Source organism: Octopus bimaculoides, chromosome 24, assembly GCF_046866305.1.
Source record: "Octopus bimaculoides isolate indiv1 chromosome 24, ASM4686630v1, whole genome shotgun sequence".
Lineage (NCBI taxonomy): Eukaryota > Metazoa > Mollusca > Cephalopoda > Octopoda > Octopodidae > Octopus > Octopus bimaculoides.
The window spans coordinates 28,768,941-28,787,993 of NC_142951.1; the positions used below are offsets into that span (position 1 = coordinate 28,768,941).

At 36.4% G+C, this 19,053-nt stretch overlaps 1 protein-coding gene across 2 annotated transcripts in view; it reads right to left on the reverse strand.

The window, feature by feature from the left end:
* The window catches only part of LOC106876469 (uncharacterized), a 196,455-nt gene that overhangs the window by 119,016 nt on the left and 58,386 nt on the right, over positions 1–19,053 (reverse strand). For both annotated transcript variants that reach the window (XM_089341381.1, XM_089341382.1), the window contains 11 exons: positions 18,525–18,662; positions 17,478–17,615; positions 16,653–16,790; positions 15,846–15,983; positions 14,851–14,988; positions 12,605–12,742; positions 8,570–8,707; positions 7,302–7,439; positions 5,482–5,619; positions 4,680–4,817; positions 2,090–2,227 (listed from right to left, as the gene is read on the reverse strand). In XM_089341381.1, coding sequence (XP_089197507.1) covers positions 2,090–2,227; positions 4,680–4,817; positions 5,482–5,619; positions 7,302–7,439; positions 8,570–8,707; positions 12,605–12,742; positions 14,851–14,988; positions 15,846–15,983; positions 16,653–16,790; positions 17,478–17,615; positions 18,525–18,662 — 1,518 coding nt within the window. The remainder of the gene's footprint in view (positions 1–2,089; positions 2,228–4,679; positions 4,818–5,481; positions 5,620–7,301; positions 7,440–8,569; positions 8,708–12,604; positions 12,743–14,850; positions 14,989–15,845; positions 15,984–16,652; positions 16,791–17,477; positions 17,616–18,524; positions 18,663–19,053) is intronic.

The following is a 19,053-nucleotide window of genomic DNA, read 5'->3' on the forward strand; positions in this document are numbered from 1 at the left end:
TAAAGGTGGTGCTCCAGCATGGTCGCAGTCAAATGACTGAAACAAATAAAAGAATATCTATATTTTCTCTACCTTTTTTCCTCTTTTTGTTTCTTCTTTTTGTTTCTCCTTTTATCATTTTCTATCGAGAATCATACCCTATGATAGGAACCCTCTGTATATAGATGTGCAAATTCCATAATTTTTTGCAGTCATAAATTGCTTATAAACTCATGTCAGCACCCACTGTATATGTGTGTGTGTGTCTCATCATTGTCATTAATGTCCATTTTCCATGGTGGCATGGTTTGGACAGCTTAACTGGAACTGGCAAGGCCAGAGGCCACACCAGGTTCCATAGTCCGCTTCTGGCCACCGATTTCTTCAGCTGAATGTCCTTCCTAATACCAACCACTTTACAGAGTGTACTGGGTGCTTTTCATGTAGCACGAGCATCAGTGCTTTTTTACATGGCACCAGCACCAGTGCTTTATATATATATATATATATATATATATATATATATATATATATATATATATAAAAACATTGATAAGAGAACAAACATCAAATTCGAGTCAAGGACTTTACACGCTTCAATACATTTGATCATATATAAATATCACTATGGCCTTTAATATATAAAGAATACATACATAAAAAACACAGAAGGTGACAAAAATATAAGCAATAAAAATACAAATATATAGAACTGCTTATCAAGAAGGTATAAACAATCAACTAAAAAATGTAGTGTGTCATGCGACTAAAAATCTAAAAATATTAATCGACTAAAAATTCCCTTATAAACAACTTACACTTGTTAATATTAACTCTAAAATAAGGGGCCCTCGAGATAACAGACCATTCAAGAGAGTAACTTTTTTTAATTCTTCTTTAAAGAATGTTTAAAAGAGGGAAGTGTAGTGGAGTTACAATATTTTTCGTTTGAAAATGAATTTATGTGGGCCTTATATCTCAACTTAAAATTGACAGTACTGCCTATGTAAAACCTATCCAAATTACCCTCCTCATTAACAACACATTTACATAGTCAAACAGATTCCGCCAAAGGGACAAAACCTACAAATTTTTCATGAAATGAACTTTTTTAATTGAGGGAAGTAAAAAGAAATTTTTTTAGTCGATTGATATTTTATTGAGATTTTTAGCCGCAGGATACGTTTTAGATCTTTTAGTCAATTGTAAATACTTTCTTAATAAGCTGTTGTATTTTCATTGCATTATATTTTTTTTACCTTCTGTTATTTTATGTATGTACTCTTTATATGCTAAAGGACATGGTAATATTTTATACATGATCAAATGTATTGAAGTGTGGTGTTATATAAAGTTGACTTGTCTTTGATGTTTGTTCTCTTATCAATGTCTTTTGGTTTTTTTTATCTGCCTCAATCTCATTTGAGCAATTCTTTTTTGCAGTCATATAAACTGTTTTGTCGCCATAAAAAGAGGCAAAAACTATTTCTTGTAATAATTATTTCTTGTGTGTGTGTGTATATATATATATATATATATACTCTTTTATTCTCTTTACTTGTTTCAGTCATTTGACTGTGGCCATGCTAGAGCACCACCTTTAGTCAAGCAAATCGACATCAGAACTTATTCTTTGTAAGCCTAGTACTTATTCTATCGGTATCTTTTTGCCGAACCGCTAAGTTACGGGGTCGTAAACACACCACCATCGGTTGTCAAGCGATGTTGGGGGGACAAACACACACACACACATATATATATATATATATATTTACTTGGAGAATGGAGCAATAAATACCCCTGAAGGATCGAGGCAAACCTACCACTTACCTATATATATATATATACATGAGGGGGGTGCTGATAAGTTCTTGACTTTAAGGGTATTGTGAAAGGCTTGGTTGGAGACCCAACATTCCGATTTCTTTTACAGCGCTTAGAAGAACTGAAGGACCACTGCAATGAGTGTGTGAATCTGAGAGGCGAATATGTTGGAATAAAATCATAATTAATTTTATCCTCCTGTATTTTCTTTTACACAAAGCCCAGAACTTTGCAGCATGCTTTTTACAATAAATCTTTATTAATTGAAGTACGTTATTTCACTTACCTGTCTGACAGTTGCTACCTTTATATCCTGGAACACATCCTCCACTGGAACACACACCAGTCTGACGGCCACACTTGCTGTTGTCTGCACAGTGGCAGGTATTTTGACAGTTTGGTCCAAATTTAGATACACTACAAACTGTAAGAAGTAATAGCATGCATTAGATTATCTTCCTTCTCCTTCACTCCTCCTCCTCATCATCATCATCAGCAGTGTCATCTTCAGCGACATCATCGTCAGCGTTGTCATTGTCGTCATCATTGTCGTCATCGTTGTCATCGTCGTCATCATCGTTGTCGTCGTCATCATCATTAGTATCGTCATCATCAACCACGTGATCTGTATACATACCCTTCATGTAACCATTATAATTAAACCAGTGGTTCTCAACCAGGGTCCACATGATCCTTGAGTAGGGGGGGGGGGTCTATGCAAGCAAATTAGTAGATTAGGGGGGTCCATAGCAGTACTTAAAGGGTGCAGGAAGAAATTCTGCTTTAGAAATATTTATTGCAAGAAACAGTTGTTTCTTTCTTAAATCTTTCACATAGCTTAACATGTTTCTGTGTAAACCTGCACAAGTGAATGAGTGAGAAACAAAAGAGGAATTTAAGAAAGTACCTGTAAAACTAGTTTCTAAACGCCAAATGGCTAGGAGGGTGGGGTCCACCAGAATAAAATAATAACCAAAGGAGTCCATAAATAAGATATAGCCTGAGAACAGCTGGTTTAAATCTTTCACCCCCTCATCATAATTTTCAACCTCATTTTCAGTCCATTCCTTCTCCTCCCTCTCCCTTTCCTGCCCACACACATGTATATCCTTTCTTCAGTACTTCTTCAGAATTCCCCAAACCACCCCCCACCCTATAACTTTTGAACCAGTAGTTTTTTAAAAATTTTTTTCAGATTCATATGTTTTTGATATCAGAGGTTATGATTGAGCAAAAACAAATTTTTTAAAATTTCAATACCCTCCCCACCTCCCTATTTATTTACTCTGTTTACAATTGACAAGACGTGCTGTTGCACACATAATGACACTTTCCAAATCCTGTTTCCTGATTGAGTAAAAATGATCAAACTTTAAACCTCAATAACTGTTTTAAAAACATTTTTCTGAGGAAAGTGAAACACCTCCAGCAATTTAGGTTGAATGTTTTTTTAAAAAGTTATAGAGGTTTAAAGTTTGATAAATTTTCACCCAATCAGGAAACGAGATTTTGTGCATCACTTTGTGCATGACAGCACATCTTGTCAACTGTAAACAAACCACATAAATTAATGGGGCGGATTGAAATAAAAAATTTTTTTTTTTTTTTTCCTAAATCATAATCTCCAATATCGAAAACATAGGCATCTAAAAAACAAAGAAAATTACGGGTTCAAAAGTTATAGGGTGAGGGGGTATTCCAAAGAAGTACCCTTTCTTTAACCTCATAGCATATTATCCCTATTACCTCATATATTTTCGTTTAGAGCTGTCTAGAAAATATATAGCTGAATGAAAATACATGTTCACAGTACTTTAAGGTTTCTGTTACTTATTTCTAACTGGAACTATTTCATTCATGATATTATTCCCATTTTCTATCGTTACCTATCAGTAATTATCATTTCTATCCGTAACTTCACAAGAAATCATAACTGATCCAAAATAATTTGTGTACTTATTCTTCCTTATATACAGATTCAAAATAAATAATAAAAAAAATATATCTTTTGCATAGAAATTGAAAGAAAATGTGTACGAGGTTTGATCAATAAGTATCCGGACTGTTGCCATAGTAATAAAGCTAAAGCACGCAGAGTGGAAGCTGCTTGGCAAAGATTGATCTTGAACACTGCCGCTCATGCAAACAAGGCACAGGGCCAGACTTTAGATCATGTAGGTGTATTTTTACTTACTCCAATGTTTACACACGGCCAGTTATACATTGCTATGAGTAGAGCAACGGACTCCAGTAATTTGAAAATCAATGTCGACCAAACAGAAAATATCGTCTACAAAGAAGTCCTGTAATCATATTGATGTTGTTGAAAGGAATAGGATTTATAATTTAAATAAGGAAATTTGTGACCTTTGAATATATAAAAGTATAAACAAGTGTAAAATAGTGTAAACAACTAAAATAAAAGTATATTTAAATAACATTTTACTTAATTCTTTTTATGTAGTGGTCGAAGGAGGCTCCGGCTTTCATTAGGAGTGGTTCACATTACCATTCATGATACAGAGGCTGGGAGTCTATTTCAGTTTGGGAGTGAATCATCATCACATGTCACTTAGTCACAAGCACATGTCATATAGCTGCAATAGAATGCTGCATCACCAACAATTATGTGATTTCTCCAAGACATCACCCAGTAATCTATCAAGTCCATTTACACATTTCTCAATACATACTGCTGTTATGACTTGTCTCCCTCATTTTATGCCTCCATTGTAGATGGGCAGATAAGCTAGTAGTTTATAATTCCTTCACTACATATTTCATCTCTTCGTGCGAAAGCCACTATTTTTGGTAACTGTAGCACATTCTATCACTAGGATAAATAAAATTTTTCAACTACATGCCATATTACTGACCTGTTTGACAGTTGCCGCCTTCATAACCTGAGGCACATCCTCCACTTGAACACACTCCTGTCTGATAGTTGCACTTCTTGTTGTCTGCACAATGACATATACTTTGGCAATTTGCACCAAATTTGCCATTGGTACATGCTATAGAAAAGTATGAGGCACATATTTATTAAAATGAAATTTAGAAGTCACAGGGTTATTAACACACACACACACACATACATGCATACACACACATATTTAAAGAATGTTTGCTAATGATTCCTTACTTCTGGTGGATGATACCTTTGCACCACTCAGGCGACAACCTTGAACCCATGGGGTCTGTTTTGGTAGTCGCTGCTGGTGAGAGTTTTATGAGGCCAGAGCGTAAATCCTATCTCAACTTCTTTTAATCACCTTTTACGACACGCAGAGTAAACGTTGGGTTTATTCTTTGACACACCAGTCCTCACACAGCACTACCGCAACACGAAATCAAGTGCCTTGCTGAAGAACACAACCGATGGACCATCCTGGGAATCAAACCCACAAACAGACAATAGCGAGTGCAACACATTAACTACTAGGCCACCTGCCTTCACCTTTTATACTTAAGGTGAAAAAAACCATACAAAAATGATTAGCCAACTCAAACAATGGACGATTCAAAGCAAGGTTATAAAAAGCAAAATGTTCTTGCCAGGCGAGTGCTTCCATTCACTGTTGTAAATCACAATGTTGCTTGTAAGTTTTGTTTACTTCTGCTTGATTTGTTTCTCATTACAAACAAACCCACCTATCAACAGGAAACAACTATACTTACCGGTTTGACAGTTGCTACCATTATAACCAGCAGCACATCCTCCACTGGTACAGGCACCAGTCTGACGGTTACATTTGCTCTTGTCAGCACAGTGACATGTACTTTTACAGTTTGGTCCAAATTTACCATTTACGCATGCTGTAAAATACATATGAAACCTTGCTTACAACAATGAAATTTAGGATATATTATCAGCAGCCAGACATCACTGCAGAAGACTACAGCCTTCTAAAGACCTTCAAAACGTGGCTATCCTGTCTTCATGTTATCTAAGATTACCAAGATATCTGGTGCCTTGCTGTACTCAAGAAAACTCATCCTTCACAGCAGAAATGTTAAAGCCGTTCCCCCTGCTGAAGAAGATTGACCTGCAAGAATTTTGTGCCAGTACCACATAAAAAGCACCCATCCTGGAATCATGTAATAACGTCCATGCTGGCACCATGCACAAAGAACTCTGCATACTCTGTAAAGTGGTTGGCATTAGGAACGGCATCCAGCCATAAAAACCATACCAAATCAGACTGAAACCTGGTGTAGCTCTTCTGCTGGTCAGCTCTGGTCAAATAATCCAACCCATGCCAGCACGGAAATCAATCATTAAAGAATGATGATGATGATTACATCAGCAAATGTATCTTTTCCTTATATACTGGGTTGGCAAAAAAGTAATTTTGGTTTGTTAGTGTGAAATAAAAATCTTTTTTTTTTTTCATACAAAGAATGAACTTTAATCACTTATATATTTTCCATTTTGTTCGATGACCTTTTGCCATCTTTCTGGCAACTTCATGATTCCACGCTCACAGAACTTCTGGTTCTTATCAGCCAAAAAACAGAACCAAGTGCGATTTCAGGTCATCATCATTATTGAAAGTTTTACCATTCAAATAATTTTGCAAACTTCTAAGTAAATGGTAATCTGATGGTGCAAGGTCAGGACTATATGGTGGATGTGATATCACTTCCCGACCAAGCTCCAATAATTTTTCATGAGTCAGCAAAAATGTGTATGGTCTAGCATTGTCATGGCAGAACACGATTCCTTTACGATTTGCCAATTCTGGCCATTTTTTAACCCATTTCTGACATGTGCATTCTGTTAAGCAATCAACACCATAAACTTCATATATCTCTTTGTGAGCCTCAGAAACTTTCTTGCCTTTATGGAAAAAAAAACAAAAAAGCAAAATATGGCAAAAATGTTCGTTTTTGCACTCCATATTAAAACTGACACTAAACTAACGGCTCTAATCAAAATTACATGCAATTTGCTTCTAAACAAAGCTAAAAGTAACGGCTATCAAATGTCAAAAGACAAAAATCACAACATTGAAAAAAAAGCATTAAAAAAAAAAAGCATAAAGTAATTGCGAAAAACAAAATTACTTTCTTGCCAACCCAATATATAAAATAGTTTGATGAACATTCGACTGCTATTTCCAGCAGGTCAAATAACTGCATAGAGCAGTCAATAGCAAACTGCAGCCCATGGGACTCTCTGAAGAGTATGCCTACCAAACAATTACCTTGAAATTTTTTAGTAGTGCATCTTGCTTGATGACGAGTCTAAGCCTTATGTAACCCACTTCTTGTAAAATGTTGCCCTCGTCCAGCATAGAGCTTGCACCAAGAACAATGACTGATGCACCACATATCTTCTTAGTTACAAAATCTATGTGGCACTGTCCGACTTTCAAAGCTAATAATACACAAGATTGTTGCTTCATTGGGGAAATACTGTGGCCTTTGGGTTCAACACTCACATTTTCTCTTTAAAGCACCGAAGGAAAATAATAAAGATATGTTATTACACTGACCTGTTTGACAGTTGCTACCCTCATAACCTGCAACACATCCTCCACTTGAACACACACCTGTCTGATGGTGACACTTCTTGTTGTCTGCACAGTGACATGTATTTTGACAGTTTGGGCCAAATTTAGCTCCACTGCAAGCTACAATAAATAAGTAAAACAATAAATAAATAAAACAACCTTTATTGGCATATTTTGCAGAATAATTTTTGAAGAAAAGAAAGGAGCTGAATGCATTTAACAATAAGCTTGCTTCCCAACCACACAGTTATTAGAAAGTGTATGGAGACTTGTATATTCGCAAAATTTATTTTTTAGCTATATCATAATGACTTCACTTTGAGGATGACCAAATGGACGGGCCCTGATGAAGCTGCACCAACAATATTGCAAGGTTGCATTTGCAACAGTGTCTAGTCACTGCAGAGGAAACATGTGTAGGTCATTATATGCTATGTAAAAAAATTTGTGGACGTACAAGTCTCCATAACTCTTTCATCATCATCATCATCGTTTAACGTCCGCTTTCCGTGCTAGCATGGGTTGGACGATTTGACTGAGGACTGGTGAAACTGGATGGCAACACCAGGCTCCAATCTGATTTGGCAAAGTTTCTACAGCTGGATGCCCTTCCTAACGCCAACCACTCAGAGAGTGTAGTGGGTGCTTTTACGTGCCACCGGCATGAGGACCAGTCAGGCGGTACTGACAACAGCCACGCTCAAAATGGTGTATTTTATGTGCCACCCGCACAAGAGCCAGTCCAGGGGCACTGGCAACGATCTCGCTCGAAAATCCTTACACATGTGTTTATTATTATTAATACAGGGTGGGGCATAAAGATCTCCCACATTTTGAATGGATATAAAGAAAGAACACAACTATCAAGGAAAAAAATCTAATTATATTTCTAAAAAGTACATAAAAAATAATTTTGTTTTAATGGGTTTTAAAGATTACATCAGACAGATGGTGGCTGTTGTTGGCAACACATTGATGGAGTGACTAACAGCTAAATGTAGCCATAGACGTTAGATACTTATTGTTGTGGTTAGCCGTTCACTGGAACTTAACTGAGAGCTAATACGGTATCTGCCTGGATATAAGATAACTCCAAACTCACTTTTATATTACATACATGTGTGTGTGTGTGTGTGTGTGTGTGTGTGTGTGTGTGTGTGTGTGTGTGTGTGTGTGTGTGTGTGTGTGTGTGTGTGTGTGTGTGTGTGTGTGTGTGTGTGTGTGTGTGTGTGACATGTTGCATCACTAACCTGTTTGACATTTGGTGCCTTCATAACCTGGAGCACATCCTCCACTGGAACATACACCAGTCTGACGGTTACACTTGCTGTTGTCTGCACAGTGGCATACATGCTGACAGTTTGGTCCATATTTGTCATTTACACATACTGCAGAAAAAAAAAATATCATAAAACATTGACAAAAAAAAAAAGTAATAATTTTTTACATAGAGCATTGATGGAGAAGTATGATAGATCTCAGTACTTTAGCAATATTTATTCAAGTATTTAAGGACAAACAGTGAAATGAAACATTTCACTGGGGAAGTAATTTTGTCTGTTGCTTTATGAAATCTGTCTGTCACAATACAGGAAGTTTGTCTTTCTTTTCTGCTTCCATACCTGCTCAATGCAGATTGTTTTTATAGCTAACATTGTACATAAGTGCTACCTACATTTGATGAAGGAGTTACAGCTTAAGTATTGAATTTTTCTGAGTACTACCAAGTAAGTATTTATACGAAGCTTACTTTAGCATTTTATAATACACATATACATGCATGCATAAATATGCACACGGAGTAGATGGAGCAGGGACAACTGAAGAAGGGTGATATTCTTTATGTTGTATGTCGCGTTTCTGTTTTTTTTTTCGTTGTTCGAAAAAAGTTCGTTTTCTGTCCTCGTCTTTATGTTTTAGTTTCTCATTGTGTTTAACGTTTTTTGTGATGTCCTGTACCCATATATGCTTGTATGTATACATATAGATGTAGGTATGTACATATATGTATGGATATATGCATATATCTATATATCATTTATATGATTGAACACCACGCATTGCCTCTATGTATGCATATATATACACACACACACATGCAAACATACAAATATGTTTATATGTATATAAATATATATATATATGTATATAAATATATTGAGTCTTTTTTTGAAGTGATGTACAGATAATTTATATTTAGAATAAGGTAGTCAGAATGTTGGATAATCAGATTTATTTGTTTAGTACTTAGTGACTTTCTAGGGTGGGAAAGGAAAAAGACCTTTTGTATTTGAATTAGTGACGGTTTTAATTGAAAAACCAGATATTCTTGACTTTCTTCAGTAAAAATTATAACTGTATTTTCATGTGTGTTTATTCTTTTGTATTCATTAATGTGGGAGAGGTAAAGAGGTTTGGTTCTTGTATTAGTGTGGTCAAATGTTTGTAATAGTCAAGGTTTTTAATTAAAAAACCAGATGTTTTTAACTTTCTTCAATAAAAATTATAATTGCATTTCCACGTCTTGTTTTTTTATTCTTTTGTATTCATTCAAGAATAGATGTATGAATGTGGTCAAGTCTTTTTTATTGAAATTCTAGATGTTTTTGAAAGTGATTTTTGAGTTCACCATACACTCACACAGCAATTATATACATTATATATATATATATATATATATATAACACACAGGTCCTGAGGAAAGTTGATATCTTGAGTATTGAGGCAATGGTACACAAGCACCGGTTATGTTGGATTGGAAACCTTATTAGAATAAAGGATAGCAGGATCCCTCAACAGATGTTATACGGGGAACTTGCTAGTGGAAAGAGACCTCTGCAGAAACCAAGGCTGCAATTTAAGGACTTTGTCAAGTCCTCATTAAAGGCCTGTGATATACAGGAGAGCGATTGGCAGAGCAATGCCTGTCATTGCCACAAATAGAGGAAGGGTCGACAGCTTTGAAGCAGCATGTATACTGCAAGAAGAATTTTAGTGTGCTGCTCGAAAGCACACCGCTGGTGTAGTGAATAGGGAAAGATTGGTTTGCATTGCTTGTAGTTGTGCATGCTTGTCAAGAGCAGGACTCATTAGCCACCAATGAAGCTGCAAATGCAAAATATAAGTTAGTCCTAGAGCACACAATGTTCCTAAAGGTCAGCAATGGTCTTCCTTGGTCACAAGTAGACAGCCATCATCATATATGTGTAATATATATATATATATATATATACACACACACACATACATACATATATATATATTGAAACCAATGGTAGCCTTAATACGCAAATAAGGAAATTCTATCCACCAATGCAGTGCTGAGCATTCATTCTCATTGTTTAACATTTATATATATGTGTGTGTGTGTGTGTGTGTGTGTGTGTGTGTGTGTGTGTGTGTGTGTGTGTGTGTGTGTGTGTGTGTGTGTCAGTAAATAGTGGGGTTGTGTTAACCGCACGTGGAGAAATAATAGGAAAATGAAAAATAAGGCAGAATGCTAAACTAGAAGCATATTTTAATAAAGATTTCTAACCGGCTTTCATTGCAAGGCAAATTTTCAAGAAGAGGGAGAATGAAAATGTTTTTTACAATATAAATATATGTATGCTCCGTTGGATGTGTAATGTCAATGTGAATACCCGTCAGAGTGTAAGTATCTTGAGAGAAAAGCTGAATATTAGAAGCATCAGTTGTGGTGTGCAAGAGAGACGATTGCGCTGGTATGGACATGTGGTGAGAATGGATGAGGATAGCTGCGTGAAAAAGTGCCACACCCTAACAGTTGAGGGAACCCGTGGAAGAGGTAGGCCCAGGAAGACCTGGGCTGAGGTGCTGAGGCAAGACCTTCGTACATTGGGCCTCACCGAGGCGATGACTACTGACCGAGACCTTTGGAAATGTGCTGTGCGTGAGAAGACCCGGCAAGCCAAGTAAGATCGTTGCCAGTGCCCCTGGACTGGCTCTTGTGCAGGTGGCACATGAGATGCACCATTTTGAGCGTGGCCGTTGCCAGTACCGCCTGACTGGCTCCCGTAGGATTTTCGAGCGAGATCGTTGCCAGTGCCCCTGGACTGGCTTGTGCGGGTGGCACATAAAAGACACCATTTCGAGCGTGGCCGTTTTCGTGCGGGTGACACGTAAAAGTACCCACTACACTCTCTGAGTGGTTGGCGTTAGGAAGGGCATCCAGCTGTAGAAACTCTGCCAAATTAGACTGGAGCCTGGTGTTGCCATCCGGTTTCACCAGTCCTCAGTCAAATCGTCCAACCCATGCTAGCATGGAAAGCGGACGTTAAACGATGATGATGATGATGATATATATATATAAAATAGATCAAGGGTCAAGTAAATCAGGCACTTAAATGGTAAGACACGGGTCAGGTCAAAATGCTGTTGGGATTTTGAATGTTTTGATTCATGTGTTCACCTGATGAAAACAGGTTTTTCTAATGTGTAATGTCTCCATTAATCAATTAAAAATTAATTGGAAAAAAACTGTAGTGGATTGACCCATTATCCATCTGTTGTTATTTGTTCATTTATCTTTATATATATATATATATATATAAAACGATATACCATTCAGCATTATTATTATGCGTTTGAGAATAAAATATTTCCATATCTATATATTATATATATATATATATATATATATATATATATATATATATATATATTGCGATATGCTATTCAGCAATTTTAATGGGTGTTGGGGAGTCGAGTACATCAACCCCAGTACTGGACCGATACTTATTTCATTGACCACGAAAGGATGAAAGGCAAAGTCAACCTTGGCAGAATTTGAATGCAGAATGTAAACACACATGAAATTCCACAATGCATTTTGTCTGGTGTGCTAACATTCCTGCCAGCTTGCTATGTTAAGTACAATGAAAATAAGATTTTAGTCTTAAAAAATTATAGTAATCATCTACAAAAAAAAAAAGAAAAAACTAAATAAATAAAGGATATGAGTACAAACAGTATAGTAAGCAAACCCATACACACACACACACACAGTTGCAAATGCACATGTGGATAAGGATACATGCCATAGAATGAGAGAATGGATGAAACAGAACAGGAGGAGTCGCATGGGACGGAGAGTTGCTGAAGAGGTTATAGGATGTTTAATAAAAGATTTCAGATGAAGAACACTAAAATTCGAATAATAATAATAATGCTGAAGTAAAGAACAAATGTATGGTGTATGTGTTTGACAAAAAAGAATAAAATGACCATCCTAAAATATAATTATAATCACTTATTGTTATGCCTACCTGTTTGACAGTTTTTACCATCATAACCAGGGGAACATCCGCCACTTGAGCACACACCTGTCTGATGGTTACATAAGCTGTTATTTGCACAGTGGCAGAGGTTTTGACAGTTTGGGCCAAATTTAGATCCGGTACAAACTGTAAAAAAAACAAAAAACAAAAAAAAAACACGTAAGACAATGATTTGAGAATTTATTTATTTTTTTTATTTTTATTTTTTTGCTTTTATCTAAAAATATAATTTCAGAACTAAAGATGTAAAACAGGAAATATACAGCTAACGTTAAAACATCTGATTGGTAAATACAAAATAATAAATGAGTAAACAATCCAAAGTCTTGGGACAATAAAAACAAAAATGAATAATTAATCAGAACATACCGGACATCCTGACAAAACAGAAAATAACTAATTGGAATGAAAAGATATTAAGAAAACGTCCAACCCATGCTAGCATGGAAAGCGGACGTTAAACGATGATGATGATGATGATATGACACTTTAATGGGTGGTTTGTCTTTTTAGTCGCAGTTTATAAGGAATAAATAATGGTTTTGGAAAAAAAAAAAAAAAAAAATTCAGTCACTGATTCACATCAGTTCTTTTCTCAGGCCGCGTGTCACTAGAAAACTCTTGATACAGAAATAACAAGCAAGCATTTGTTCAAAATGCATGCTACATTTTTTTTTTTTAGATTTTTTTTCTTTGTTTTTATTACTGGTACTTGCATAATTCACTAATAAGCATCAGTAAAAGTTCCATGTATGCATGTACACACACACACACATTTCTTTTCATGTTTAGACATATGTAGAAACAGTCAAACATTAAAAAATAAAGGATCATAGAATACTTTCCAGTAGACTATCATATTCTTTTCTTTCAAGAAAAAGGAGGTTCAAAGTAACTTTGAAGAGATCTAACTACCAGTAAACACACACACACACACATAAATATCTGTAAAAGTCTAAATTTACACATACGTTTATATGTGTAAATTCACTAAATATGTGTGGTGTGTGTATATATCTATATATATATATATATATAATAATAATAATATAAATAATAAATAGATATATGCATATATCCATACATATATGTACAAACCTAAATCTATATGTATACATACATGCATATATGGGTACAGGACATAAAAAAAAAAAAACGTTAAACACAATGAGAAATGAAAACATAAAAATGCAAACAGAAAACGAACTTTTTCCGAATAACGAAAAATAACAGAGAAACGAGACATTCAACATAAAGAGTATATCCCTTCGTCAGTTGTTCCTGTTCCATCTACCCTTCATTGGCCTGAAGAGTAGCTTGCACTCTATCCCTTGTTTGGATGATTACTACTTCCGAGGTTTCATTAGGTACTTAAGTTGAAGCACCAAGTCAGTCCGGTATTATCTGCACAGCTTGAAGTAAGGTGAATTAAATCAAAATGCAGCTTATTTTGATTGTATATATATCTCTATATATATATACATATATATATATATACTCTTACTCTTTACTTGTTTCAGTCATTTGACTGCAGCCATGCTTGAGCATCAGCTTTTAGTTGAGCAAATTGACCCCCGGGACTTATTCTTTGTAAGCCTAGTACTTATTCTATTGGTCTCTTTTTGGCGAACTGCTAAGTTACGAGGATGTAAACACACCAGCATAGGTTGTCAAGCGATGTCGGGGGGGGGGGGACAAACACAGACACACACATATATATATATACATATATGACGGGCTTCTTTCAGTTTCCGTCTCCCAAATCCACTCACAAGGCTTTGGTCAGGTATTAATGCAATATGGCTGTTTGATTATTTGATTAAATGGAACCACCTGAAATGGCTGTATTGCATTAATATGAATGTTTAATAATTGAATGCTGGGAGTTAAAATCACCATTTTTTTCCCAACATTTGTCTATTTATTAGTTAAGTCTCATATAAAATAATCTTTTGTTTTAATCTTGGAATTAGATGGTTTTGATTTACTATCAGGTCACTTTAGTCAACTGTTTATATTTATATACTTCCACCAAATTCACTCACAAGCTCATGCCTTGTGAATGAAGTGCCTACGGGAGAAGCTACTCACCCAAAATACACCGGCACCATAATTAAACCTATGGTCTTGAATGATAATCCATCATCTTAGTGTGAGTTTTTATGCGGTTAGCTAATCAAACATCCATCAGTGAGGTAATTAATACAACATGAAAGATATACAGTGTCACCGACCTGTTTGACAGTTGTTGCCTTCATATCCAGCGGCACATCCTCCACTGGAGCAAACACCAGTCTCACGGCTACATCTGCTGTTGTTTGCACAATGACATGTGCTGTGGCAGTTTGGTCCGAATTTACCAGTTACACATGCTGTAGAGTAGAACATGAGCCAGTGATAATTACAATGAAATCGTAAACTACAGATGATATATTGTATGTATTCACACACACACACACACAAACGCATACATACACACACATATATGTATGTATGTATCTAGAAAAGCATACGCAGTCAGATGGAATCTGTGCTGGCCGTTATTCATCAACTTAGCAGTAAACTCGATCGTCAGGTGTTTGGCTGATGTCATCACAGTTTTGGCCCTTAAACACAACCGTTCTGTTTGCTGGGCCCAACCTGACTGGGGTTTGGCGCCTTCCCAGTCAGACTGTCTTGTTGACTGCTAATGCATATATTATATGTGTTGATGATGATGATGATGATGTGTGTTGCTAGTACCTCCTGACTGGCCTTCGTGCCGGTGGCACGTAAAAGTACCCACTACACTCTTGGAGTGGTTGGCATTAGGAAGGGCATCCAGCTGTAGAAACTCTGCCAAATCAGATTGGAGCCTGGTGTAGCCATCTGGTCCACCAGTCCTCAGTCAAATCGTCCAACCCATGCTAGCATGGAAAGCAGACGTTAAACGATGATGATGATGATTCATATTACAACAATCTTAGTAATGGTCTAAAATTTTGACATGGGGTGGGGGGAACAGCATTTCTTCAGGGAAGTTGGAAGCTGGTTACATCAACCCCAGTGTATGACCAGTACTTATTTTATCAATCCAGAAAGAATGAAAGGCAAAGTAGACCATTATACAATTTGAATTCAGAACTTAATGATGGATGAAATGCCACTAAGCAATTCTGCCAGCTTGCTACCTTCAACAATATCTCAATATACTATGTTAGCAAAACAGTAAATATGCTCAAACACTCACCATTTTGACAGTTGCTGCCTTTGTAACCTGGAGCGCATCCTCCACTGGAACATGCTCCAGTCTGACGGTTACACTTGCTGCTGTCTGCGCAGTGGCATGTATTTTGACAGTTTGGTCCAAACGTATTTGTTGTGCACACTGAAAGAGAGAAACAAAGTACGGCTTGGGATGATGCTGATGGAGAGAATCATGGGTAATGGTAGAAGTGGTCACAAGGTGATCATAATGGTTGGTGGTGATGGTAGTTGTGGTGGCTGAGATGGTGAGGATGGTATGGATTAATAATCCCATTATACATATGTTTTTCTCCTTGTTTTCTCCGTATTCTTTCTGTTGAAGAGCGTAGCTCGAAACGTTAAAGACTTTCCGTATTCCCGAGCGTCATACTAATACATCCTTTTGTTGTTTACACCACCTGTCCTCGTCTGTTGTTTTTTCGTACATTCTCCCTCCTATATATATATACACATACATATATATATATATATCTATATACATACATTTACATATACACATACGTATATATACATATATACATACATACACATATATACATGCATATATATGCACATACATATATATATATATATATATATATATATATATATATATACACACACACAGACATATATACATATACAAACATACATACATGCTGTACTCTTCCACCACAACTTTCTCTCACTCTTTCTTCCTGTTTCTGTTGTACCTGTAATTCAAAGGACCAGCCTTGTTACACTGTGTCACGTTGAATATCCCCTTGTGAAGCTCAATGAATATTTACAAAGTCCTGTTGTTTTCACTAACCTTTTCGACAGTCATTGCCTTCATAACCTGGGGCACATCCTCCACTAGTGCATGCACCTGTCTGTGTGTGACACTTGCTGTTATCTTTACAGTGACATGTACTTTGACAGTTTGGTCCAAATTTACCTTTCACACATGCTGAAAGAGAATCACAAGACAATGGCAATTGCTTATGACAGAGTGATAGGCATTACTTATTCTCCAAACTCAGCAAGTAAAGGAAAAAACAATAAATCAATGCTCTCCTTAAAAAGCTACCACCATGACATATTAAAATGATATCTACTTTGTTATAAAGAAACATTGCCAAAACAGTCCTAACCTTACCATATTGCCTCATACTGTATACATAATACAATAATGTCATAAAATTGTTAAGGCAGGGAGTTAGTGGAATTGTTAGCACATTGAGCAAAATGCTTAGCGACCTTTCACCCATCTTTACATTCTGAGTTCAAATTCCACAAAGGTTAACTTTACCTTAAGGCAGCGAGCTGGCAGAGCTGTTAGCATCCTGGGAAAAATGCTTAGTAGCATTTTGTCTGTCTTTATGTTCCGAGTTCAAATTGTGTTGAAGTTGACTTTACCTTAAGGTACCAAGCTGACAGAATCATTAGCATGCTGGGCAAAATACTTAGTGGCATTTTGTCTGTATAAGTTATGAGTTCAAATTCCACCAAGGTCAACTTTGCCTTTCATCTTTTTGGGGTCAATAAAATAAGCAGCAGTTGGACATGGATCAATGTGATGGACTTAGGCCTTCCCCAGAAATTACTGGCCTTGTGCTGAAATTTGAAACCGATACCATAAAGTGGTTACATTTACCTGTTTGACAGTTGCTACCCTTATAACCTGCAGCACATCCTCCACTTGAACACACACCTGTCTGACGGTTGCACTTCTTGTTGTCAGCACAATGACATGTATTTTGACAGTTCGGTCCAAATTCATTTCCACTACAAACTGTAGAAAAGAAAGAAAAAGAATTAATTTGAATACTTTGTTAAAAATAATTCTAAACATGGACAAAAAATATGAATTAAAGTACCATTTAAATGTGGTCGATGCCAGTGCCCCCCAACTGGCTCCTGTGCTGGTGGTACATAAAAAGCACCATCCAAACATGATCGATGCCAATGCCACCGACTGGCTCTTGTGCTAGTGGCATGTAAAAAGCATCCATTACACTCGGAGTAGTTGGTGTTAGGAAGGGCATCCAACTGTAGAAACATTGCCAGATCAGATTTGAGCCTGGTGCAGCCTACTAGCTTGCCAGTCCTCAGTCAAACTGTCCGACCCATGCCAGCATGGAAAAAGCCTGAAACTATCTGGAGAGGGCGGTAATCAGTTACATCGACCCCTGTGCTTGAAAGAGAAAGGCAGCATTGGAAAGATTATAACTCAGAACATTAAAGACCAGCTTCCAAGAATTTGTTTAATATGTAAAACTTGATAAGCACTCAAGTTCATAATGATTACACAGTTAAACACTATGCCACTGATTGAAATACAACATATATATGTTACCATGAAAATTGCAATTTCTTCACAACCATTGGAGCATGAAGCACTCCTCATGAATGCATGTTTGTGAGATGGTTGTGATCTGTAAACAGTTTTGATTATGAACTGGAAAGAGAAGTATGAACATGCAGTGTGCATGTGCACACTGAATTCGCAAAACAGAAAAGAATAAAAATGCAATGTGCATGTCAAAATAAAATGGAAGAAAAGAATAAAACAAGTTATACAATGGTCTGCGTTCTACGTCTGACACCACTATCATGCAGCTTTGCTGCAATTTTCTCATTGTAACTAGCTGTCAATCTAAAGCTGTAGTAAATAATATGAGAAGCATATCACACCACCAACCTATTTGACAGTTGCTACCGTCATAACCAGCAGCACATCCTCCAGTAGAACACACACCACTCTGATAGTTACACTTGCTCTGGTCAGCACAATGACATGTCTGCTGACAGTTTTTACCAAATTTACCATTTTTACAAGCTGCCAGAATAAAGGAAAAAAAGATTCCAAAATATTAGTCGACAAACAAATTCAGAGTAATCTGAGTACAAAAGGATTAAAGACATAAGAAGTTTTATATTATTTCTTTCCAGTTATTTTCTTTCAGATTAAAGAGATGAGCCGATGGAATTATTAGCATGTTGCGCAAAATGCTTGCAGCATTTCATTTGTCTATATGTTCTGAATTAACCCTTTAGCATTCAAATTTCTTCGTTAAATGTATTGCCTGTTTATTCACATTGTTTTGAATTAACCCTGCATTATCTTGTAGCTTCAAGATTTCAATGGTGTGTTGGTATATTTTTCGAATGACCTTGTAGGGTAGGTGTGAGAGGTTGGATACAGTCAGTTTCAACATAAAACAGGTAGA